The 18,156-nt window shown below is 42.3% G+C and overlaps 1 protein-coding gene across 1 annotated transcript; it reads left to right on the top strand.

Annotated features, from left to right (window-relative positions):
• The first annotated feature begins 13,542 nt into the window (after window positions 1-13,542).
• Window positions 13,543-17,253, top strand: LOC119348595 (phosphatidate cytidylyltransferase, mitochondrial-like). Its single transcript, XM_037616620.1, has 9 exons — window positions 13,543-13,928; window positions 14,069-14,128; window positions 14,244-14,312; window positions 14,432-14,524; window positions 14,735-14,839; window positions 14,938-15,015; window positions 15,615-15,740; window positions 16,667-16,760; window positions 16,844-17,253. Exons 1-9 carry the CDS (start codon window positions 13,755-13,757, stop codon window positions 17,053-17,055), a joined length of 1,011 nt encoding a protein of 336 aa, XP_037472517.1. The 5' UTR covers window positions 13,543-13,754; the 3' UTR covers window positions 17,056-17,253.
• The last annotated feature ends 903 nt before the right edge of the window (window positions 17,254-18,156 follow it).

Below are 18,156 nucleotides of genomic sequence, written 5' to 3'. Positions count from 1 at the left end.
ACATTCATTGCTAAGAGTGGATCCTTTCTAGAGAAGAAGTTTCTCTCGAAAGAAGTGAGTGGGAGGAATGTAGAACTTGATGAGGTAATTGTACCTTCTCCCGAATTGGAAAGTAGTTCATCACATAAATCAGTTCTTATGATTTCTACGCCAATTAGTGAGGAAGCTAAATGATGATGATCATGAAACTTCAGATCAAGTTACTACCGAACCTCGTACGACAACCAGAGTATGGTCCGCACCAGAGTGGTACGGTAATCCTTTCTGCAAGTCATGTTACTAGACCATAACGAACCTACGAACTATGAGGAAGCGATGATGAGCCCAGATTCTGCGAAATGGCTTAAGGCCATGAAATCTGAGATGGGATCCATGTATAAAGAACAAAGTATGGACTTTTATTGACTTGCCCAATGATTGGCAAGCCATAGAAAATAAATGGATCTTCAAGAGGAAGATGGACACTGATAGTAGTGTTACTATCTACAAAGCTCGAATTGTCGCAAAATGTTTTCGACAAGTTCAAGGTGTTGACTACGACGAGATTTTCTCACTCGTATCGATGCTTAAAAGTCTGTTCGAATCATGTTCGCATTTGACGCATTTTATGAAATCCGGCAAATGGATGTCAAAACTGCATTCCTTAATGGATTTCTTAAATAAGAGTTGTATATGATGCAACCAGAAGGTTTTTTCGATCCTAAAGGTGCTAACAAAGTGAGCAAGCTCCAGCGATCCATCTATGGACTGGTGCAAGCATCTCGGAGTTGGAATATATGCTTTGATAAAGTGATCAAAGCATATGGTTTTATACATACTTGCGGTGAAGCCTGTATTTACAAGAAAGTGAGTGGGAGCACTACAACATTTCTGATAAGTATATGTGAATGACATATTGTTGATCGGAAAGAATGTAGAATTTTATGAAAAGCATAAAGGAGTATTTGAAAGGAGTTTTTCAAAGAAAGACCTCGGTGAAGCTGCTTACACATTGAGCATCAAGATCTATAGAGATAGATCAAGACACTTGATAAGTTTTTTCAATGAGTACATACCTTGACAAGATTTTGAAGTAGTTCAAAATGGAACAGTCAAAGAAGGAGTTCTTGCCTGTGTTGCAAGGTGTGAAGTTGAGTAAAGACTCAAAACCCGACCACAGCAGAAAATAGAAAGAGAATGAAAAATCATTCCCTATGCCTCAGTCTTAGGTTCTATAAAGTATGCTATGCTGTTTACCAGTCCTATTGTATACCTTAGCATAATTCTGGCAAGGGAGTGCAATGGTCATCTAGGAGTAGATCACTGGACAGCGGTCAAAATTATCCTTAGAGGACTAAGGAAATATTTCTCGGTTATGGAGGTGATAAAAGAGTTCGTCGTAAAGAGTTATGTAGATGCAAGCTTTTTACATTGATCTAGATCACTCTAAGTCTCAATCTGGATACATATTGAAAGTGGGAGCAATTAGCTAGAGTAGCTCCGTGCAGAGCATTGTAGACATAGAAATTTGCAAAATACATACGGATATGAATGTTGCAGACCCGTAGACTAAAATTCTCTCACAAAGCAAAACATGATCACTCTCTGGGTGTTAAACACATAGCGATGTGAACTAGATTATTGACTCTAGTAAACCCTTTGGGTATTAGTCACATGGAGATGTGAACTAATCACATAAAGATGTGAACTAGATTACTGACTCTAGTGCAAGTGGGAGACTGAAGGAAATATGCCCTAGAGACAATAATAAAGTTATTATTTATTTCCTTATATCATGATAAATGTTTATTATTCATGCTAGAATTGTATTAACCGGAAACTTAGTACATGTGTGAATACATAGACAAACAGAGTGTCACTAGTATGCCTCCACTTGAATAGCTCATTGAATCAAACATGGTTAAGTTTCCTAGCCACAGACATGAGTCATCATTTGATTAACGGGATCACATCATTAGAGAATGATGTGATTGACTTGACCCATTCCGTTAGCTTAGCACGATGATCTTTTAGTTTGTTGCTACTGCTTTCTTCATGACTTATACATGTTCCTATGACTATGAGATTATGCAACTCCCGGTTACCGGAAGAACACTTTGTGTGCTACCAAACGTCACAACATAACTGGGTGATTATAAAGGTGCTCTACAGGTCTCTCCGATGGTGTTCGTTGAGTTGGCATAGATTGAGAATAGGATTTGTCACTCCGATTGTCAGAGAGGTATCTCTGGGCCCTCTCGGTAATGCACATCACTACAAGCCTTGCAAGCAATGTGACTAATGAGTTAGTTACAGGATGATGCATTGCAGAACGAGTAAAGAGACTTTCCGGTAACGAGATTGAACTAGGTATTGAGATACCGACGATCGAATCTCGGGCAAGTAACATACCAATGACAAAGGGAACAACGTATGTTGTTATGCGGTTTGACCGATAAAGATCTTCGTAGAATATGTCGGAACCAATATGAGCATCCAGGTTCCGCTATTGGTTATTGACCGGTGACATGTCTCAGTCATGTCTACATAGTTCTCGAACCCGTACGGTCCGCACGCTTAAAGTTCGATGACGATCGGTATTACGAGTTTTTGTGTTTCGCTGTACCGAAGGTAGTTCGGAGTCCCGAATATGATCATGAACATGACGAGGAGTCTCGAAATGGTTGAGACATAAAGATCGATATATTGGACGACTATGTTCGGACACCGGAAGTGTTTCGGGAGGTTTCAGACATATACCGGAGTACCGGGGGTTACCGGAACCCCCCGGGGAGTATATTGGGCCTAATGGACCCTAGTGGGAGAAGAGGAGGGGCAGCCAGGGCAGCCACGCGCCCCCTCCCCCTCTAGTCCGAATTGGACAAGGAGGGGGGCGGCGCCCCCCTTTCCTTCTCTCCTTCTCTCCCTTCCTTCTCCTCTCCTACTCCTACTTGGAAGGGGGAGTCCTACTCCCGATGGGGGTAGGACTCCTCATGGGGCATGCCATAGGAGGCCGGCCCCCTCCCCCTCCTCCACTCATTTATATACAGGGAGGGGGCACCCCTTGGAGACACAACAATTGATCATTGATCTCTTAGCCGTGTGCGTGCTTAGGCGAAGCCCTGCGTCGGTAGCTTCATCAACACCGTCGTGTTGACGAAGCTCTTCCCAGAAGCTCTACTGGATCATGAGTTCGCGGGACGTCACCGAGCTGAACGTGTGCTGAACACGGAGGTGCCGTACGTTCGGTACTGAGGATCGGTCGATCGCGAAGACGTATGACTACATCAACCGCGTTGTCATACCGCTTCCGCTTACGGTCTACGAGGGTACGTAGACGACACTCTCCCCTCTCGTTGCTATGCATCACCATGATCTTGTGTGTGCGTAGGAAATTTTTGAAATTACAACGTTCACCAACAGAAACACAATCTGGTAATGAACATGAACCTAGTGATAATGTTAATGATGATGTTCATGTTGATGCTCAACCTAGCAATAACAATGATGTAGAGATTGAACCTGCTGTTGATCTTGATAACCCACAATCAAAGAATCAACGTTATGATAAGAGAGACTTCGTTGCTAGGAAGCATGGTAAAGAAAAATAACCATGGGTTCAGAAACCCATGCCTTTTCCTCCTAAACCATCCAAGAAAAAGGATGATGAGGATTTTGAGCGCTTTGCTGAAATGATTACACCTATCTTTTTGCGTATGCTTTTGAGTGATATGCTTAAAATGAATCCTTATGCTCAGTATATGAAAGATATTGTTACAAATAAAAGAAAGATACCAGAAGCTGAAATTTCCACCATGCTTGCCAATTATACTTTTAAAGGTGGAATACCTAAGAAACTAGGAGATCCAGGAGTACCAACTATACCATGCTCTATTAAAAGAAACTATGTTAAAACTGCTTTATGTGATCTTGGAGCCGGTGTTAGTGTTATGCCTCTCTCTTTATATCACAGACTTGATTTGAATAAGTTGACACCTACTGAAATATCTTTGCAAATGGACGATAAATCAACAACTATACCTGTCGGTATTTATGAGGATGTGCCTGTTGTGGTTGCAAACATTACTATTTTAACGAACTTTGTTATTCTTGATATTCCCGAGGACGATAGTATGTCTATTATTCTTGGTAGACCCTTTTTGAATACTGCAGGGGCTGTTATTGATTGCAACAAAGGCAATGTCACTTTTCATGTTAATGGTAATGAACATATGGTGCACTTTTCGAAGAAACAGCCTCAAGTCCATAGTATTAATTCTATTGGAAAAAAATTCAACAATTATTATTGGAGGTTCTGAATTTCCTCTACTACTGTCAAGAAGAAATATGATATTCTTATTGTTGGGGACAAGCATATCCCCGTTGAGGTAACATAGTGTTATTCGAAAATTCTTCGGTTTCATGTTATTCGGAAAGATTTTGTTAACAAGACTTGATCAACCTTGTTGATGGATTCCTTTTGATGAGCATGAGATGGATGAAGTTAGAAAGCACAACTCTGTGTACTCTCCTTTTACTTTCTGTTATTTAGATTAAATAAAGCAATAATAATATTTTCTGTCTGTTTTCTGAATTATCCCTGCAATAAAAAATACCCCCAAAATAAAAGTTCTCCAAATGCACCAAAATGAAATATTATTTTTTGTAGAATATTCAAGAATATTTGGCACTGAGAACACACCTGGGGGCCACACCACCTGGCCACGAGGGTCTACGGCATGCCCAACCCCCCGGGGGGCGCCCCCTGCCTCGTGGGCCCCATGTGGCCCCCTCCACTTATTTCAGAACCCATTCACTTCGTCTTCCTCTAGGAAAAAATCCTCCCATAGCTCAAACTCGTGTTCTAGCTCATCTTGCTGCCATTTTTGATCTCCTTGCTCAAAGCTCCATTCACAAAACTATTTGGGGAGATTGTTATTCGGTATGTGACTCCTCCAGTGGTCCAATTAGTTTTTGTTCTAGTGCTTTATTTATTGGAAATTTTTGCTACTTAAGCGACCCTGTTCTTGAGCTTGCATGTCAAATTTATATGGTCCCAAGTAGTTCTAATGCATGATATAGTCTCTAGACACTTGTGGGAGTAGTTACTATTAATTTTGTTAAGTTTGGTTCACTTTTATTTTGAGTCACTAAAAATTTCAGAAATTTTTCAGAGGAAGAAAAATGTTCAGGAAAATGTACCAAGGTGGTTCCTCAAGGAAGTGATGACCCACAAGTATAGGGGATCTATCGTAGTCCTTTCGATAAGTAAGAGTGTCGAACCCAACAAGGAGCAGAAGGAAATGATAAGCGGTTTTCAGCAAGGTATTCTCTGCAAGTACTGAAATAAGTGGTAACAGATAGTTTTGTGATAGGGTAAATTGTAACGAGCAAAAAGTAACAAAAGTAAATAAAGTGCAGCAAGATGGACGAATCCTTTTGTAGCAAAGGACAAGCCGGAACAAACTCTTATAATAGGAAAAGAGCTCCCGAGGACACATGGGAATATCGTCAAGCTAGTTTTCATCACGTTCATATGATTCGCGTTCGATACTTTGATAATTTGATATGTGGGTGGACCGGTGCTTGGGTGTTGTTCTTACTTGAACAAGCATCCCACTTATGATTAACCTCTATTGCAAGCATCCACAACTACAACAAAAGTATTAAGGTAAACCTAACCATAGCATGAAACATATGGATCCAAATCAGCCCCTTACGAAGCAACGCATAAACTAGGGTTTAAACTTCTGTCACTCTAGCAACCCATCATCTACTTATTACTTCCCAATGCTTTCCTCTAGGCCCAAATAATGGTGAAGTGTTATGTAGTCGACGTTCACATAACACCACTAGAGGCTAGACAACATACATCTTATCGAAATATCAAACGAATACCAAATTCACATGACTACTCATAGCAAGACTTCTCCCTTGTCCTCAGGAACGAACGTAATTACTCACAAAGCATATTCATGCTCATAATCAGAGGGGTAATAATATGCATATAGGATCTGAACATAAGATCTTCCACCAAATAAACCAACTAGCATCAACTACAAGGAGTAATCAACGCTACTAGCAACCTACTAGCACCAATCCCAGATTTTGAGACAAGAAATTGATACAAGAGATGAACTAGGGTTTGGAGATGAGATGGTGCTGGTGAAGATGTTGATGGAGATTGCCCTCTCCCGATGAGAGGAGCGTTGGTGATGACGATGGTGATGATTTCCCCCTCCCGGAGGGAAGTTTCCCCGGCAGAACAGCTCTGCCGGAGCTCTAGATTGGATCCGCCAAGGTTCCGCCTCGTGGCGGCAGAGTCTCATCCCGAAAAGTTCCTTCTTATTTTTTTCTCATCAAAAGACCTCATATAGGAGAAGATGGACGTCGGAGAGCCATGAGGGGGCCCACGAGGTAGGGGGAGCGCCCTAGGGGGGGCGCCCCCCACCCTCGTGAGCAGGGTGTGGGCCCCCTGGCCTTCATCTTTGGCGTGGATTTTTCTTTATTTCTTTTAAGATGTTTCGTGGAGTTTCAGGACTTTTGGAGTTGCGCAGAATAGGTCTCTAATATTTGCTCCTTTTCCAGACCAGAATTCCAGCTGTCGGCATTCTCCCTCCTTATGTAAACCATGTAAAATAAGAGAGACTAGCCATAAGTATTGTGACATAAAGTGAAATAACAGTCCATAATGCGATAAATATCAATATAAAAGCATGATGCAGAATGGACGTATCAGGAAGCAAGGACCGAGGCTCGCGATACGTGAGCCGGATTATGAACCACTGAGGGAAGCTCAAGTGTTGGCTTGTGAATGTTCGTCAGAGGAGCTTATGGTCCATGCAGGCATCAAGGATGAATTTGACGCACATGTGCGTAATGCTGATCTTGAGGGCTTCGTGTCAGATAAGTGCCCGCAATACCACTACCTAACTGATTACTTTGTGAGAAGGTTTAAATTTACATCCTCGCGCAACTCTCACACTATTTTATTTGATTTATATGATAAATCATATACCATGGACCTAGAAGATTTTAATATTGCTTGTAAACTCCCGCAATGGGGCAATGTTAGTGAACCTCGCAAATCTGAATATAAAGATTTTCTTGCTAGTATCACTGTGGGGGAATCTAGAGAAATCACACAAGCTACCATAGGGAGCATTCACTTTCTTTCCATACATTATTATGCTCTCTTTATAGGTAGATGCATTAACGGTAAAGATGAGGCTTGACACATGTGCGTTCCAGATCTTAGTGTCCTCAAAAGTCCGGTGTTAGGTGATAAACAATATAATTTGGGGGCCATTGTTGCATGGAGATTGCATCACAACAGTGTAAGTGGAGATTTGTTTGGTGGAATTTATGCAACTCGTGTAGCTAATTATCTTGATGTGCCTATACATGGAAATGATATGGAGTTACCTCCTGCTTATCTAGATTGTAATGCTATGGTTCGCCATCAGTTTGTTGAGAGGAATGAGCAATCCCTCCAGTACCGACTAATCTTTGACAGACGTCGCGCTGTCCATATTGCTCTCACTGCTCCTACTTTCTTTGACTTTCAGGCAAAAATGAGATATGTTATAACTAGGGAGGAGGCGAGCGAGGGAGAAGGAAAGGGGGTGCCACCCCCCTTCCTAGTCCAATTCGTACCAGAGGGGAAGGGGGCGTGTGACCTGCCCTGGCAGCCCCTCCTCTCTTTCCACTAAGGCCCATAAGGCCCATTAAACTCCCCGGCGAATTCCCATAACTCTCCAGTACTTTGATAAATACCCGAACCACTCAGAACCTTTCCGATGTCCGAATATAGCCTTCCAATATATCGATCTTTACGTCTCAAACATTTCAAGACTCCTCGTCATCTCCCTGATCTCATCTGGGGCTCCGAACAACCTTCGGTACATCAAAACACATAAACTCATAATACCGATCGTCACAGAACGTTAAGCGTGCGGACCCTACGGGTTCGAGAACTATGTAGACATGACCAAGACTCATCTCCGGTCAATAACCAACAGCGGAACCTGGATGATCATATTGGCTCCTACATATTCTACGAAGATCTTTATCGGTCAAACCGCATAACAACATGCGTTGTTCCCTTTGTCATCGGTATGTTACTTGCCCGAGATTCGATCGTCGGTATCTCAATACCTAGTTCAATATCGTTACTGGCAAGTCTCTTTACTCGTTCTGTAATGCATCATCCTGCAACTAACTCATTAGTCACATTGCTTGCAAGGCTTATAGTGATGTGCATTACCGAGAGGGCCCAGAGATACCTCTCCAACAATCGGAGTGACAAATCCTAATCTCGATCTATGCCAACTCAAAAAGTACCATCGGAGACACCTGTAGAGCACCTTTATAATCACCCAATTACATTGTGATGTTTGGTAGCACACAAGGTGTTCCTCCGGTATTCGGGAGTTGCATAATCTCATAGTCAGAGGAACATGTACAAGTCATGAAGAAAGCGGTAGCAACAAACTAAATGATCATCGTGCTAAGCTAACAGAATTGGTCAAGTCAATCACATCATTCTCTAATGATGTGATCCCATTAATCAAATGACAACTCATGTCTATGGCTAGGAAACTTAACCATCTTTGATTCAACGAGCTAGTCAAGTAGAGGCATACTAGTGACACTCTGTTTGTCAATGTATTCACACATGTACTAAGTTTCCGGTTAATACAATTCTAGCATGAATAATAAACATTTATCATGATATAAGGAAATAAATAATAACTTTATTATTGCCTCTAGGGCATATTTCCTTCAATAAGGTATAAAGGAAATCTAATCCGCTAAGGGCATCTCCAACACTGACACTTAAACCGGACACCGCATTCGTCCGCGGACCAGTGAGGACCAGTTCACGGACACTAATGTGAGAGCCGGCCATCCAACGGTATCCACAAACATTCACCTCTTTTTTTCAAAACCCGCAAGCTCAAAATAATTGCATATCAAAACGTAGTTTATCTAAAAAATGTTCAAGTGCGATAGTAGTTCTAATTTAAATAGTGCAATCTAACAAAGTTTGCAAATTAAAGTAGTTCAAACTTGAATTCAACTGGCACATATGAACTAGTTGTCCCCTTTAACCGCCTAGAAATGCTCAATCAAATCTTCTTTCAGTTGCTCATGAGTTGCTAGATGCCAAATTTGTTGATGCATTTGAACATACTCATACAAACGTGGCCAGATTCTGATCTGGAAGTTCGATTGGATCATCCATGTTCTCAAATTTAAGACCTGAGGCAGCATCCCGTAAGGTCTTTGGATCCATTGTTTAGCACATCAATGTTCAACACACTTGATGTTAAGAAGTAGATGCCTTCAACTAAGTGCTCTGCCTTTTGAATCGGCTCTTCCATCTTATCGCGTACAATTGAAATCTTCTTTCTCGTGGCCACATCGAGTGAATCAGTCGGCTTTTCTTCTAGTAGGTTCCCTTGTTCATCATAAACATTCTCCCTGCAAAGGTAAAAAGATTGTTAGACATTATTATTTTGGAGTAACAATAAAAAATCAGTGGGCATGCATTATTATAATTTTACCTTTTGCACTTTTTCCGCCATCTTTTCATAATGTAGTAGTTGGGAAGCTTGGATCTCAATCCTCAACACTTGGATAATATGTCGACATGGAATACCGAGTGACTCAAATAACTCTCAATCCTCAACACTTAAACAATTCGCTACCATGGTTGTAGTGTCATAGTTGACATCTCTAACCTTACCAGATCGACCTCTCAGGGTCACATTTTTTACCCCCACACCTTGTGTAATACCGTGAACACAACAATGGTCTCTAATAGCAATACCTTGTAGCTGAAATTTCTCAAACACCTCATACGTGAATACCTCACTACCTTGTTTCTCCATTGGCCATGGTGTAAAGAGTCGTGGGGTGGTATGTATGCTTCTATTATCTGCCATTAATTCTTCCTGACGTTGGCATTCTAAAGCCGTGTCAAATCTAAGCCGGAACTAAAAAAATGCGAGCCTTCGATGAATGAAACGATTAAAAAAAAAGAATTTGCACTTTCTGACCTTGAAGTGGTTCGGAGAATGCCCGCTTGAGATATATCCATAAACTAGGCCGGTATCCACTTATCTCGGATGCTAAAACTCTTAGCCAACGACTCATTTTCCTCCAACCCAAAATCTTTAATGATGGAATTCCATTGTGACTCAAACTCAGTTGGAGTTTCTGAACCCCAATCTTGTCCAAAATTCAGAATCTTCTATAATCAAAGGTCCAACCTTTTCGGGCACCCTTTCCATTATATGCCACATGCACGACCTATGCACAGTGGTCGGAAGAACTTCATCAATACCATTCTTGATGCTAGCGGCTTCATTGGTTATGATGAGTGTAGGTGTGATACGTCTCCAACGTATCTATAATTTTTGATTGTTCCATGCTATTATATTATCTGTTTTGGATGTTTATGGGCTTTATTATACACTTTTATATTATTTTTGGGACTAACCTATTAACCGGAGGCCCAACCCAAATTGTTGTTTTCTTGCCTATTTCAATGTTTCTAAGAAAAGGAATATCAAATGGAGTCCAAACGGAATGAAACCTTCGGAAGAGTTATTTTTAGAATGGAAGCAATCCAGGAGACTTGGAGTAGACGTCAGGGAAGCTTCGAGGAAGCCACGAGGCAGGGAGGCGCGCCCCCACCCTCGTGGGCCCCTCGTGTCTCCCCTGACCGACTTCTTTTGCCTATATATGCTCGTATACCCTAAAAACATCGAGGAGCAGAATAGATCGGGAGTTCCGCCGCCAGAAGCCTCCGTAGCCACCGAAAACCAATCTAGACCCGTTCCGGCACCCTGCCGGAGGGGGCAATCCCTCTCCGGTGACCATCTTCATCATCCCGACGCTCTCCATGACGAGTAGGGAGTAGTCCACCCTCGGGGCTGAGGGTATGTACCAGTAGCTATGTGTTTGATCTCTCTCTCTCTCTCTCTCTCTCTCTCTCTCTCTCTATTTCTCGTGTTCTTGAGTCGGCACAATCTTGATGTATCGCGAGCTTTGCTATTATAGTTGGATCTTATGATGTTTCTCCCCCTCTACTCTCTTGTAATGGATTGAGTTTTCCCTTTGAAGTTATCTTATCGGATTGAGTCTTTAAGGATTTGAGAACACTTGATGTATGTCTTGCATGTGCTTATCTGTGGTGACAATGGGATATCACGTGATCCACTTGATGTATGTTTTGGTGATCAACTTGTGAGTTCTGTGACCTCGTGAACTTATGCATAGGGGTTGGCACACGTTTTCGTCTTGACTCTCTGATAGAAACTTTGGGGCACTCTTTGAAGTTCTTTGTGTTGGTTGAATAGATGAATCTGAGATTGTGTGATGCATATCGTATAATCATACCCACCGATACTTGAGGTGACATTGGAGTATCTAGGTGACATTAGGGTTTTGGTTGATTTGTGTCTTAAGGTGGTATTCTAGTACGAACTCTATGATAGATTGAACGGAAAGAATAGCTTTGTGTTATTTTACTACGGACTCTTGGATAGACCGATCAGAAAGAATAACTTTGAGGTGGTTTCGTACCCTACAATAATCTCTTCGTTTGTTCTCCGCTATTAGTGACTTTGGAGTGACTCTTTGTTGCATGTTGAGGGATAGTTATACGATCCAACTATGTTATTATTGTTGAGAGAACCTGCACTAGTGAAAGTATGAACCCTAGGCCTTGTTTCAACGCATTGCAATACCGTTTGTGCTCACTTTTACCACTTGCTACCTTGCTGTTTTTATATTTTCATATCACAAATACCCATATCTACCATCCATATTGCACTTGTATCACTATCTCTTCGTCGAACTAGTGCACCTATACAATTTACCATTGTATTGGGTGTGTTGGGGACACAAGAGACTCTTTGTTATTTGGGTGCAGGGTTGTTTGAGAGAGACCATCTTCATCCTACGCCTCCCACGGATTGATAAACCTTAGGTCATCCACTTGAGGGAAATTTGATACTGTCCTACAAATCTCTGCACTTGGAGGCCCAACAACGTCTATAAGAAGAACATTGTGTAGTAGACATCAAGGTGCTACCCCTCCCATTGCTCTTAGGAGGGTCTGAAATAAAATGCATGACTCATTCTTCTCATCTGCTAAGAATCCGGCACCAAAAAATACACTTTGTAAGTGATGATTGACCCATGTAAATGATGCATATATCATGTTGTACTGATTAGTGGTGTATGTAGAATCAAAGGATGACACATCACCAAAGTGACTATTGTTCTTTCTACTTGTGGCATCAGCCCAGAACACATGCATCAACTTCCCATCATCATCCACATCAAAAATCATAGAAAAGTGCTGAATTCACTTTCTGCTTTCTAGCTAGTCGGGCCACAAGCATTTGAGCATCCGCATAAAAAGGGCAGCCCCAGTGCATGTAGCATTTGAGCATCCGCATCTCTGATTTTATACCCGAGTCCGCGGTAGTAATTCTGCAAGCCCCTCTTCGTGCACCCAACATTCGGAATCCCGCCCTCACTAACTTGTAGTAGACTGTATGTCTGGGAGGTTCCAATGCTTGCCTTATGACATGTATATAGGGTATTCTTTGCCCTCTCACTAACCCTGCGATTCGATCTGATCAAATGACACTTATTAGGCAATACAAGACCATGGACATGGTGCTCGACCCATGAGTCTATCTTGTAGGTGTTATTCCCACAAAGTCTAACAAAGGTATGGGCATCACAACCGCATCGTGTGTTTGTCTGCTTACACCTTTTTCTCAAGGGGTCACCAGTCTCCTTAGTATCTTTTGACTTGAATCCTTCCCTATTACACATAAAGCGCTTAGTGTGGACCACCTTATTGTCAATCTTCTTCTGCTGTCCGATACAAACTGCAAAGTCCGATTGATGTGCCTATGCCTTGCAGAACTTCTCCACGGCCTCGGGTCCCTCAAATGCTGTACCTATTTTAGGCTTCAAATGCTCATCACATTCAGGTGTAAAAGACAATGTCAAGAACAAACCATGATACACACATTCATGCGTAGCTCATTGAATTAAACAGTTTCAATTGTTAGTGAAAACTGAACTTACAGAAAGAGGCATGTTTGTGTTCTTCTTTGGTGTACCGAATCCTCCCTGGGACATGTGCATTTTGCACGTTATGGATTGGCTCCATATTACTACACACGGCTACACGATTAGCCTTTCATACAACAGCCACACATTGTGTTGTATATCCAAAATGCAAGGACTGAATTTCTGTGCTGTGTTACCTGAAACTTATGATGTTGTCTTTGTCCCTGAAAGTATGCGTGGTCGGCTTCGGCGCACGACGCACTCGGATCCCAAGGGGCCGGACGTGTTGGTGTACAATTACTACAAAATCTGTCAAAGACGCACGATTTTGATCGTGGGGCTGAGAGCAAAGGGGCACACGGATACAGTATACGAGACGGATTCACAAGATATGTACTGTAGTATATCTATATCTGCACGTAAACCAGAAAGAAAAACTCGCTCTTTCATAGCGCGCACCTGACTGAACGTGCCCACGCCGCACGCACGCGCCGCCGCCGCCGCCGTTGTTCCCCCGCGCGGTTAGCCGCCCGACGGCGCGCCGTTCCCCCCCTGCCTAGATCCTCCGCCCCTCTGCTCCGAAATCGACGCCGGCCTCCACCGCCCGCCCGCCCGCCCATCTGCTGCTCCTGCTCCGGCATCTCCACCTCCGTGCAGCCCGGCGCGGCCAGATGGAGGCGGCGGCCGGAAGGGGCCTGGACCTGGCCGGCTCGCTCCGGGACCTCCTCCCGCCGGTGGACTTCTGCTGCGCGTACGGCTCCACCCTCACCCACGCCCGCCCCGACGGCACCTCCATGGTCGACTACATCCTCGGCGTCGCCGACCCCCTCCAGTGGCACTCCGAGGTAGGCTAGCTACACCCCCGGACGGCAAAGTCCCTTCCTTTCCGCATCACGCTCTTCTCTGTAGCTTTATCCTGCCCGTCAAACTGTACCTCCCTCCCTCTGTTTGGTTTGATGCTATCAGTGTCATGGTTCGGTTGCAGAACTTGGCGAGGAACCCCACACATTACTCTAGCTGGATGGCGCGCCGTGGCCCCGAAGCCGTACGTACGCTCTCATTGTCCCCAAACATATCATCTGCTTGGTCACCTGGTTAATTGACGGGCTCACTAACTGTTCCATTTGTTGCTTCTTGGTGGTGGTCAACTGGAACCTCAGGTCACTTGGCTCGCAGATCGTGTCGGTGTCGGGGTCTACTTTAATCCCTTTGTCGAGTGGGGAGACAAGGTAACTGCAACCAGCCGATTACCTTCACGGATATTGTGTTTGATTGTATTGCGGTGTATTTTGGTTAATGTGAATGTGCATTGAGTTCTGAGTGACAAATTGTTGCTTTGTGGGTGTAGAGGATCAAGTATGGGGTGGTAGCGATGAAGGACCTGACGGCGGATATCTTGACCTGGGACCAGTTCTACCTAAGTGGCCGACTGCAAAAACCTGTACGTGTATCCTCTTCTTGTTTGCCACCGGAACATGATTGAGTATATCTACAATTATGCCATAACTTTCTGTTTGCCTGGTCTGGATAATTTCACTGTGACTACTTTAGTTTACTCGTGATGCAACTTTGCTTCCTCTATATCGTTTGACATATGTTCCTGTGAGAAATTTAACTATCTGAGTATCTTTTTGCTGTTTTGTTTATACAGGTCCATGTTCTTGTCGATAACTGGGATATAAGGAAGGTTAACACAGTTAATCTGAAAATGGCAGCTGCAGCTTCTCTGCTTCTTTTGCCAAAAGAATTCACAGAGGTTTGGTGGCAACTTTGATTTGATGTTTACTACCATGAATTATTTGGTTACTAAAGTATTTGTTTTGATCTTTCTTCTCTTGACCCCTTTTTGTGCAGCATGACCTATACGCAAAAATTTGCGGCCTATCTTATATGGGTGACATAAGGATGTTATTTGCCGAAGACAAATATAAGGTAATGAAAATGCATGTCAGCCTTTGTATAGGCCCTGAAGTTATTTAAAATTCAGTTTAGAATGGTGATCCTGCTAGTTGGCGTGTACAAAAGCCAGCTCACACTATGTACTTTGAAATGTGAAAATGGCATGCATGCTATATCTTTTGCAAATTGAACCACAAATTAGGGCACATTATGTACCTTTGTGGCTCCATCGTTCCAAGTGTGTCTATGGCGCATGCGTATGGTGCCTTTACTGCACCATACTCACTAGTATGATAACTATCCACTTAAGATAGTAAAATATGTTAATGGAACTTCTGTTTATGACTAACGAAATTCTCGTGCGTTTGTACTTAGTTATTACAGTACTTGTTATATTCTATATCTGTTGTTTAAATGCTTGTGTCATCATAATCTCTAACTTTGTGCAAGATAAAAATATTATCTCGAAATATATGTCAATTGAACCAACCATTCAGGATGGACAACAACTATGTTATATTTCCTAATAATTTGAGAGGTGATCTCAGTGAGGATGAACCAACGGCCACCAACTCAGATCTCTATAATTCTGCTTATGATTTGGTGCTTATGTGGACTCTGCTGTAATTCAGGTCAAGAAGATTGTGGACGGTAGTTTCCAGCCATTTCAATTGATGTACAGACCCCTGATACAGGAGTATATTTCTGAAGGGATACTGAAGATGTCAGATTACAGACAACAAAAGGCTTTCAAGCAGGTTTTATTTCTTTTTCATCACACATGCACTGTCAAATGCATCATTGATAGCCTACTAAGATGTTTGATAAACCTTGATGATAGCAGCATCACGTAGTTAGAGTTGCTGATTGGGTACCTCGTTATCCACACACATGCTTTGCATATATCTGTTGTAAGACGATAACATTCAATGTATTCTGAACTGTTGGCCTTGTAGTCCCCTGGAACACACAAATAAGATTAGCTCTATCAAGTCTACACCTCAACAAACTGGAAATTGTTCGCAAGGTTCACTGCTGTCAAAATTCATAAGCACAACACTACAATTGAGAGCCAGGCCTAACCAAAACAACAGGGTAAAGAATCTATGGACATACCAACTACACGGTACTTAGAAGTCATTCAATCTGGAGAGTTGTGTAGTTCCAATGATGCCATATACTGATATCTAATACCAACTTCTATAAATGCGATTTGAAAAATGCTCTGCTGACTAGAGTTTTTCATCATACTGTACTTATTATATGCTAAATGCATCAACCACAAAATTATATTTTCTTAAAATATGCAGACACTTACAAAAATATTGACAAACAAGGAAGGTAAATCAGTAGTGGCACTATAGGCTAAAAATAAATAAATTGTCGGTTCAAATATGGTTTAAGGTACCACTTAAACAAATGGCTCTAGGACAGACGGGGCAGTATTAACTGATCAAGGGAACTACTGGTTGTATAAATTGTCTGTACTCAGTAGAAAATGGCATCAATCACAAACAATCAGCACTAGGGCAAACAATGAGAATACAATAAGAACTTCTAGAACCAACCATAAACATCAGAGTTCTTTCTCTCAGCAAGAACTTCTATGAACCGGTGTGTGCTTGCAAATGTGCTTATGTGCGTCTCTTGAACATCTTGATAATTATCAAAGATATATGTGCAGGACTGTGGTGTATCTGCAACGAATGAACTGTTCTCTTCTCTCCCGCGTATGATCCAAAGGAGACTGCAGGGAAGATTCACATCAAATAGCACAGGTACTGATGTTTTCTGTCCAGATCCATTCATATTCGCGCTGCCGATTCCTGCAACGCATCCTAATGATTGGTTTTCTCCCTAGAAATACTGACTCACATACCGACCCGCACGTTGGTTCCATCGAAAGAGGTGGCAGCGGCATCCGTCCGCACGGCTCTGAGGCGCCGCGTAATGGTTTCGAGCGCACGGCAAGCAGCTTGTGGGCTGCTCGCCTCTGGCGGCCTGGTCGCCGCGCGGTACCTGGGGAAGAAAATGTCCAAGGCCTTGAGCACCCGATGTTTGACTTTTTTTTAGTAGTTATTATACATACGGAAGTCTTGGCTTCCCCTAGTTTAACATTTAGGATATGTTTGTTGTAGACTTAAAAGAGTGCACTGGTGGGTTGAATCAAGCATTAGTGGTTATATAACATTCGTGGTAGTGGAGACGAAACAAAGAAGAAAATGATTGTCTTGTGAGGATCGAACAAAGCAGCCAAAAGAGGTAGGCGCAAAGCATACATAAAACAAACATATATATCAGAACACATGCAATTTTGAGTACTCCATCCCAGTGGACTGCAGGGTACGTAAAGAATCCATGGACATGCCATATACTGCTACACGATACTTACAAGTCGTTCAATCTCGAGACTTGTGTAAGTGATGCCATATACTGCTATCCAATACCAACTTCTATAAACACGATTTTAAAAACGCCACGCTGACTAGAGTTTTCCATCATACTCTACTTATTACTCCCTCCGTTCCTAAATATTTGTCTTTCTAGACATTTCAAATGACTACTACATATGGATGTATGTAGACATATTTTAGAGTGTAGATTCACTCATTTTGCTCCGTATGTAGTCACTTGTTGAAATGCCTAGAAAGACAAGTATTTAGGAACGGAGGGAATATATGCTAAATGCATCGGCCACAAAAATATTCGCAAACAATCAAGGTAAATCAGTGATGGCACTATAGGTTTAAAATAAATAATTTATCGGTTGAAATAATGTACCATTAAACAAATGGCTATAGGACAGACGGGCCAGTATTTACTGATCAAGGGAACTACCGGTTGCATAAAACTTCAATTGGACAAATGGCATTTCCACTTTCATGGACCTGTCAAAGTGTCAATAGGGGCCCTTCAAAAAAAAAGTGTCAATAGGGGCCCTTCAAAAAAAAAGTGTCAATAGGGGCGGATTCAACAATTTTCAGCAGGCTGTATACACCGCTAATGGCCGCAGCTAATGGCATCATTATTAGCTCATATAAAAATACTCTTTCTCAAAAAAAAAAAGCTCATATAAAAATACAAGTATTACTCGTATTATTCATTGCACCAGCAACACTGAATATAAAAGGCCAGAGCCCACTAGCCCATACATCTAGATCTAGGCGTATAGTT

This window comes from Triticum dicoccoides, chromosome 1A (assembly GCF_002162155.2).
Source record: "Triticum dicoccoides isolate Atlit2015 ecotype Zavitan chromosome 1A, WEW_v2.0, whole genome shotgun sequence".
NCBI lineage: Eukaryota > Viridiplantae > Streptophyta > Magnoliopsida > Poales > Poaceae > Triticum > Triticum dicoccoides.
This window is presented reverse-complemented; position numbering and strand designations above follow the sequence as displayed.

Coding starts and splice junctions, on each gene's coding strand:
- LOC119348595 (XM_037616620.1), top strand. CDS start 13,755: ATGGAGGCGGCGGCCGGAAGGGGCCTGGACCTGGCCGGCTCGCTCCGG. Junction 14,525..14,734: donor GTGGCCGACTGCAAAAACCT/GTACGTGTATCC, acceptor TTGTTTATACAG/GTCCATGTTCTTGTCGATAA. Junction 15,016..15,614: donor TTGCCGAAGACAAATATAAG/GTAATGAAAATG, acceptor GCTGTAATTCAG/GTCAAGAAGATTGTGGACGG.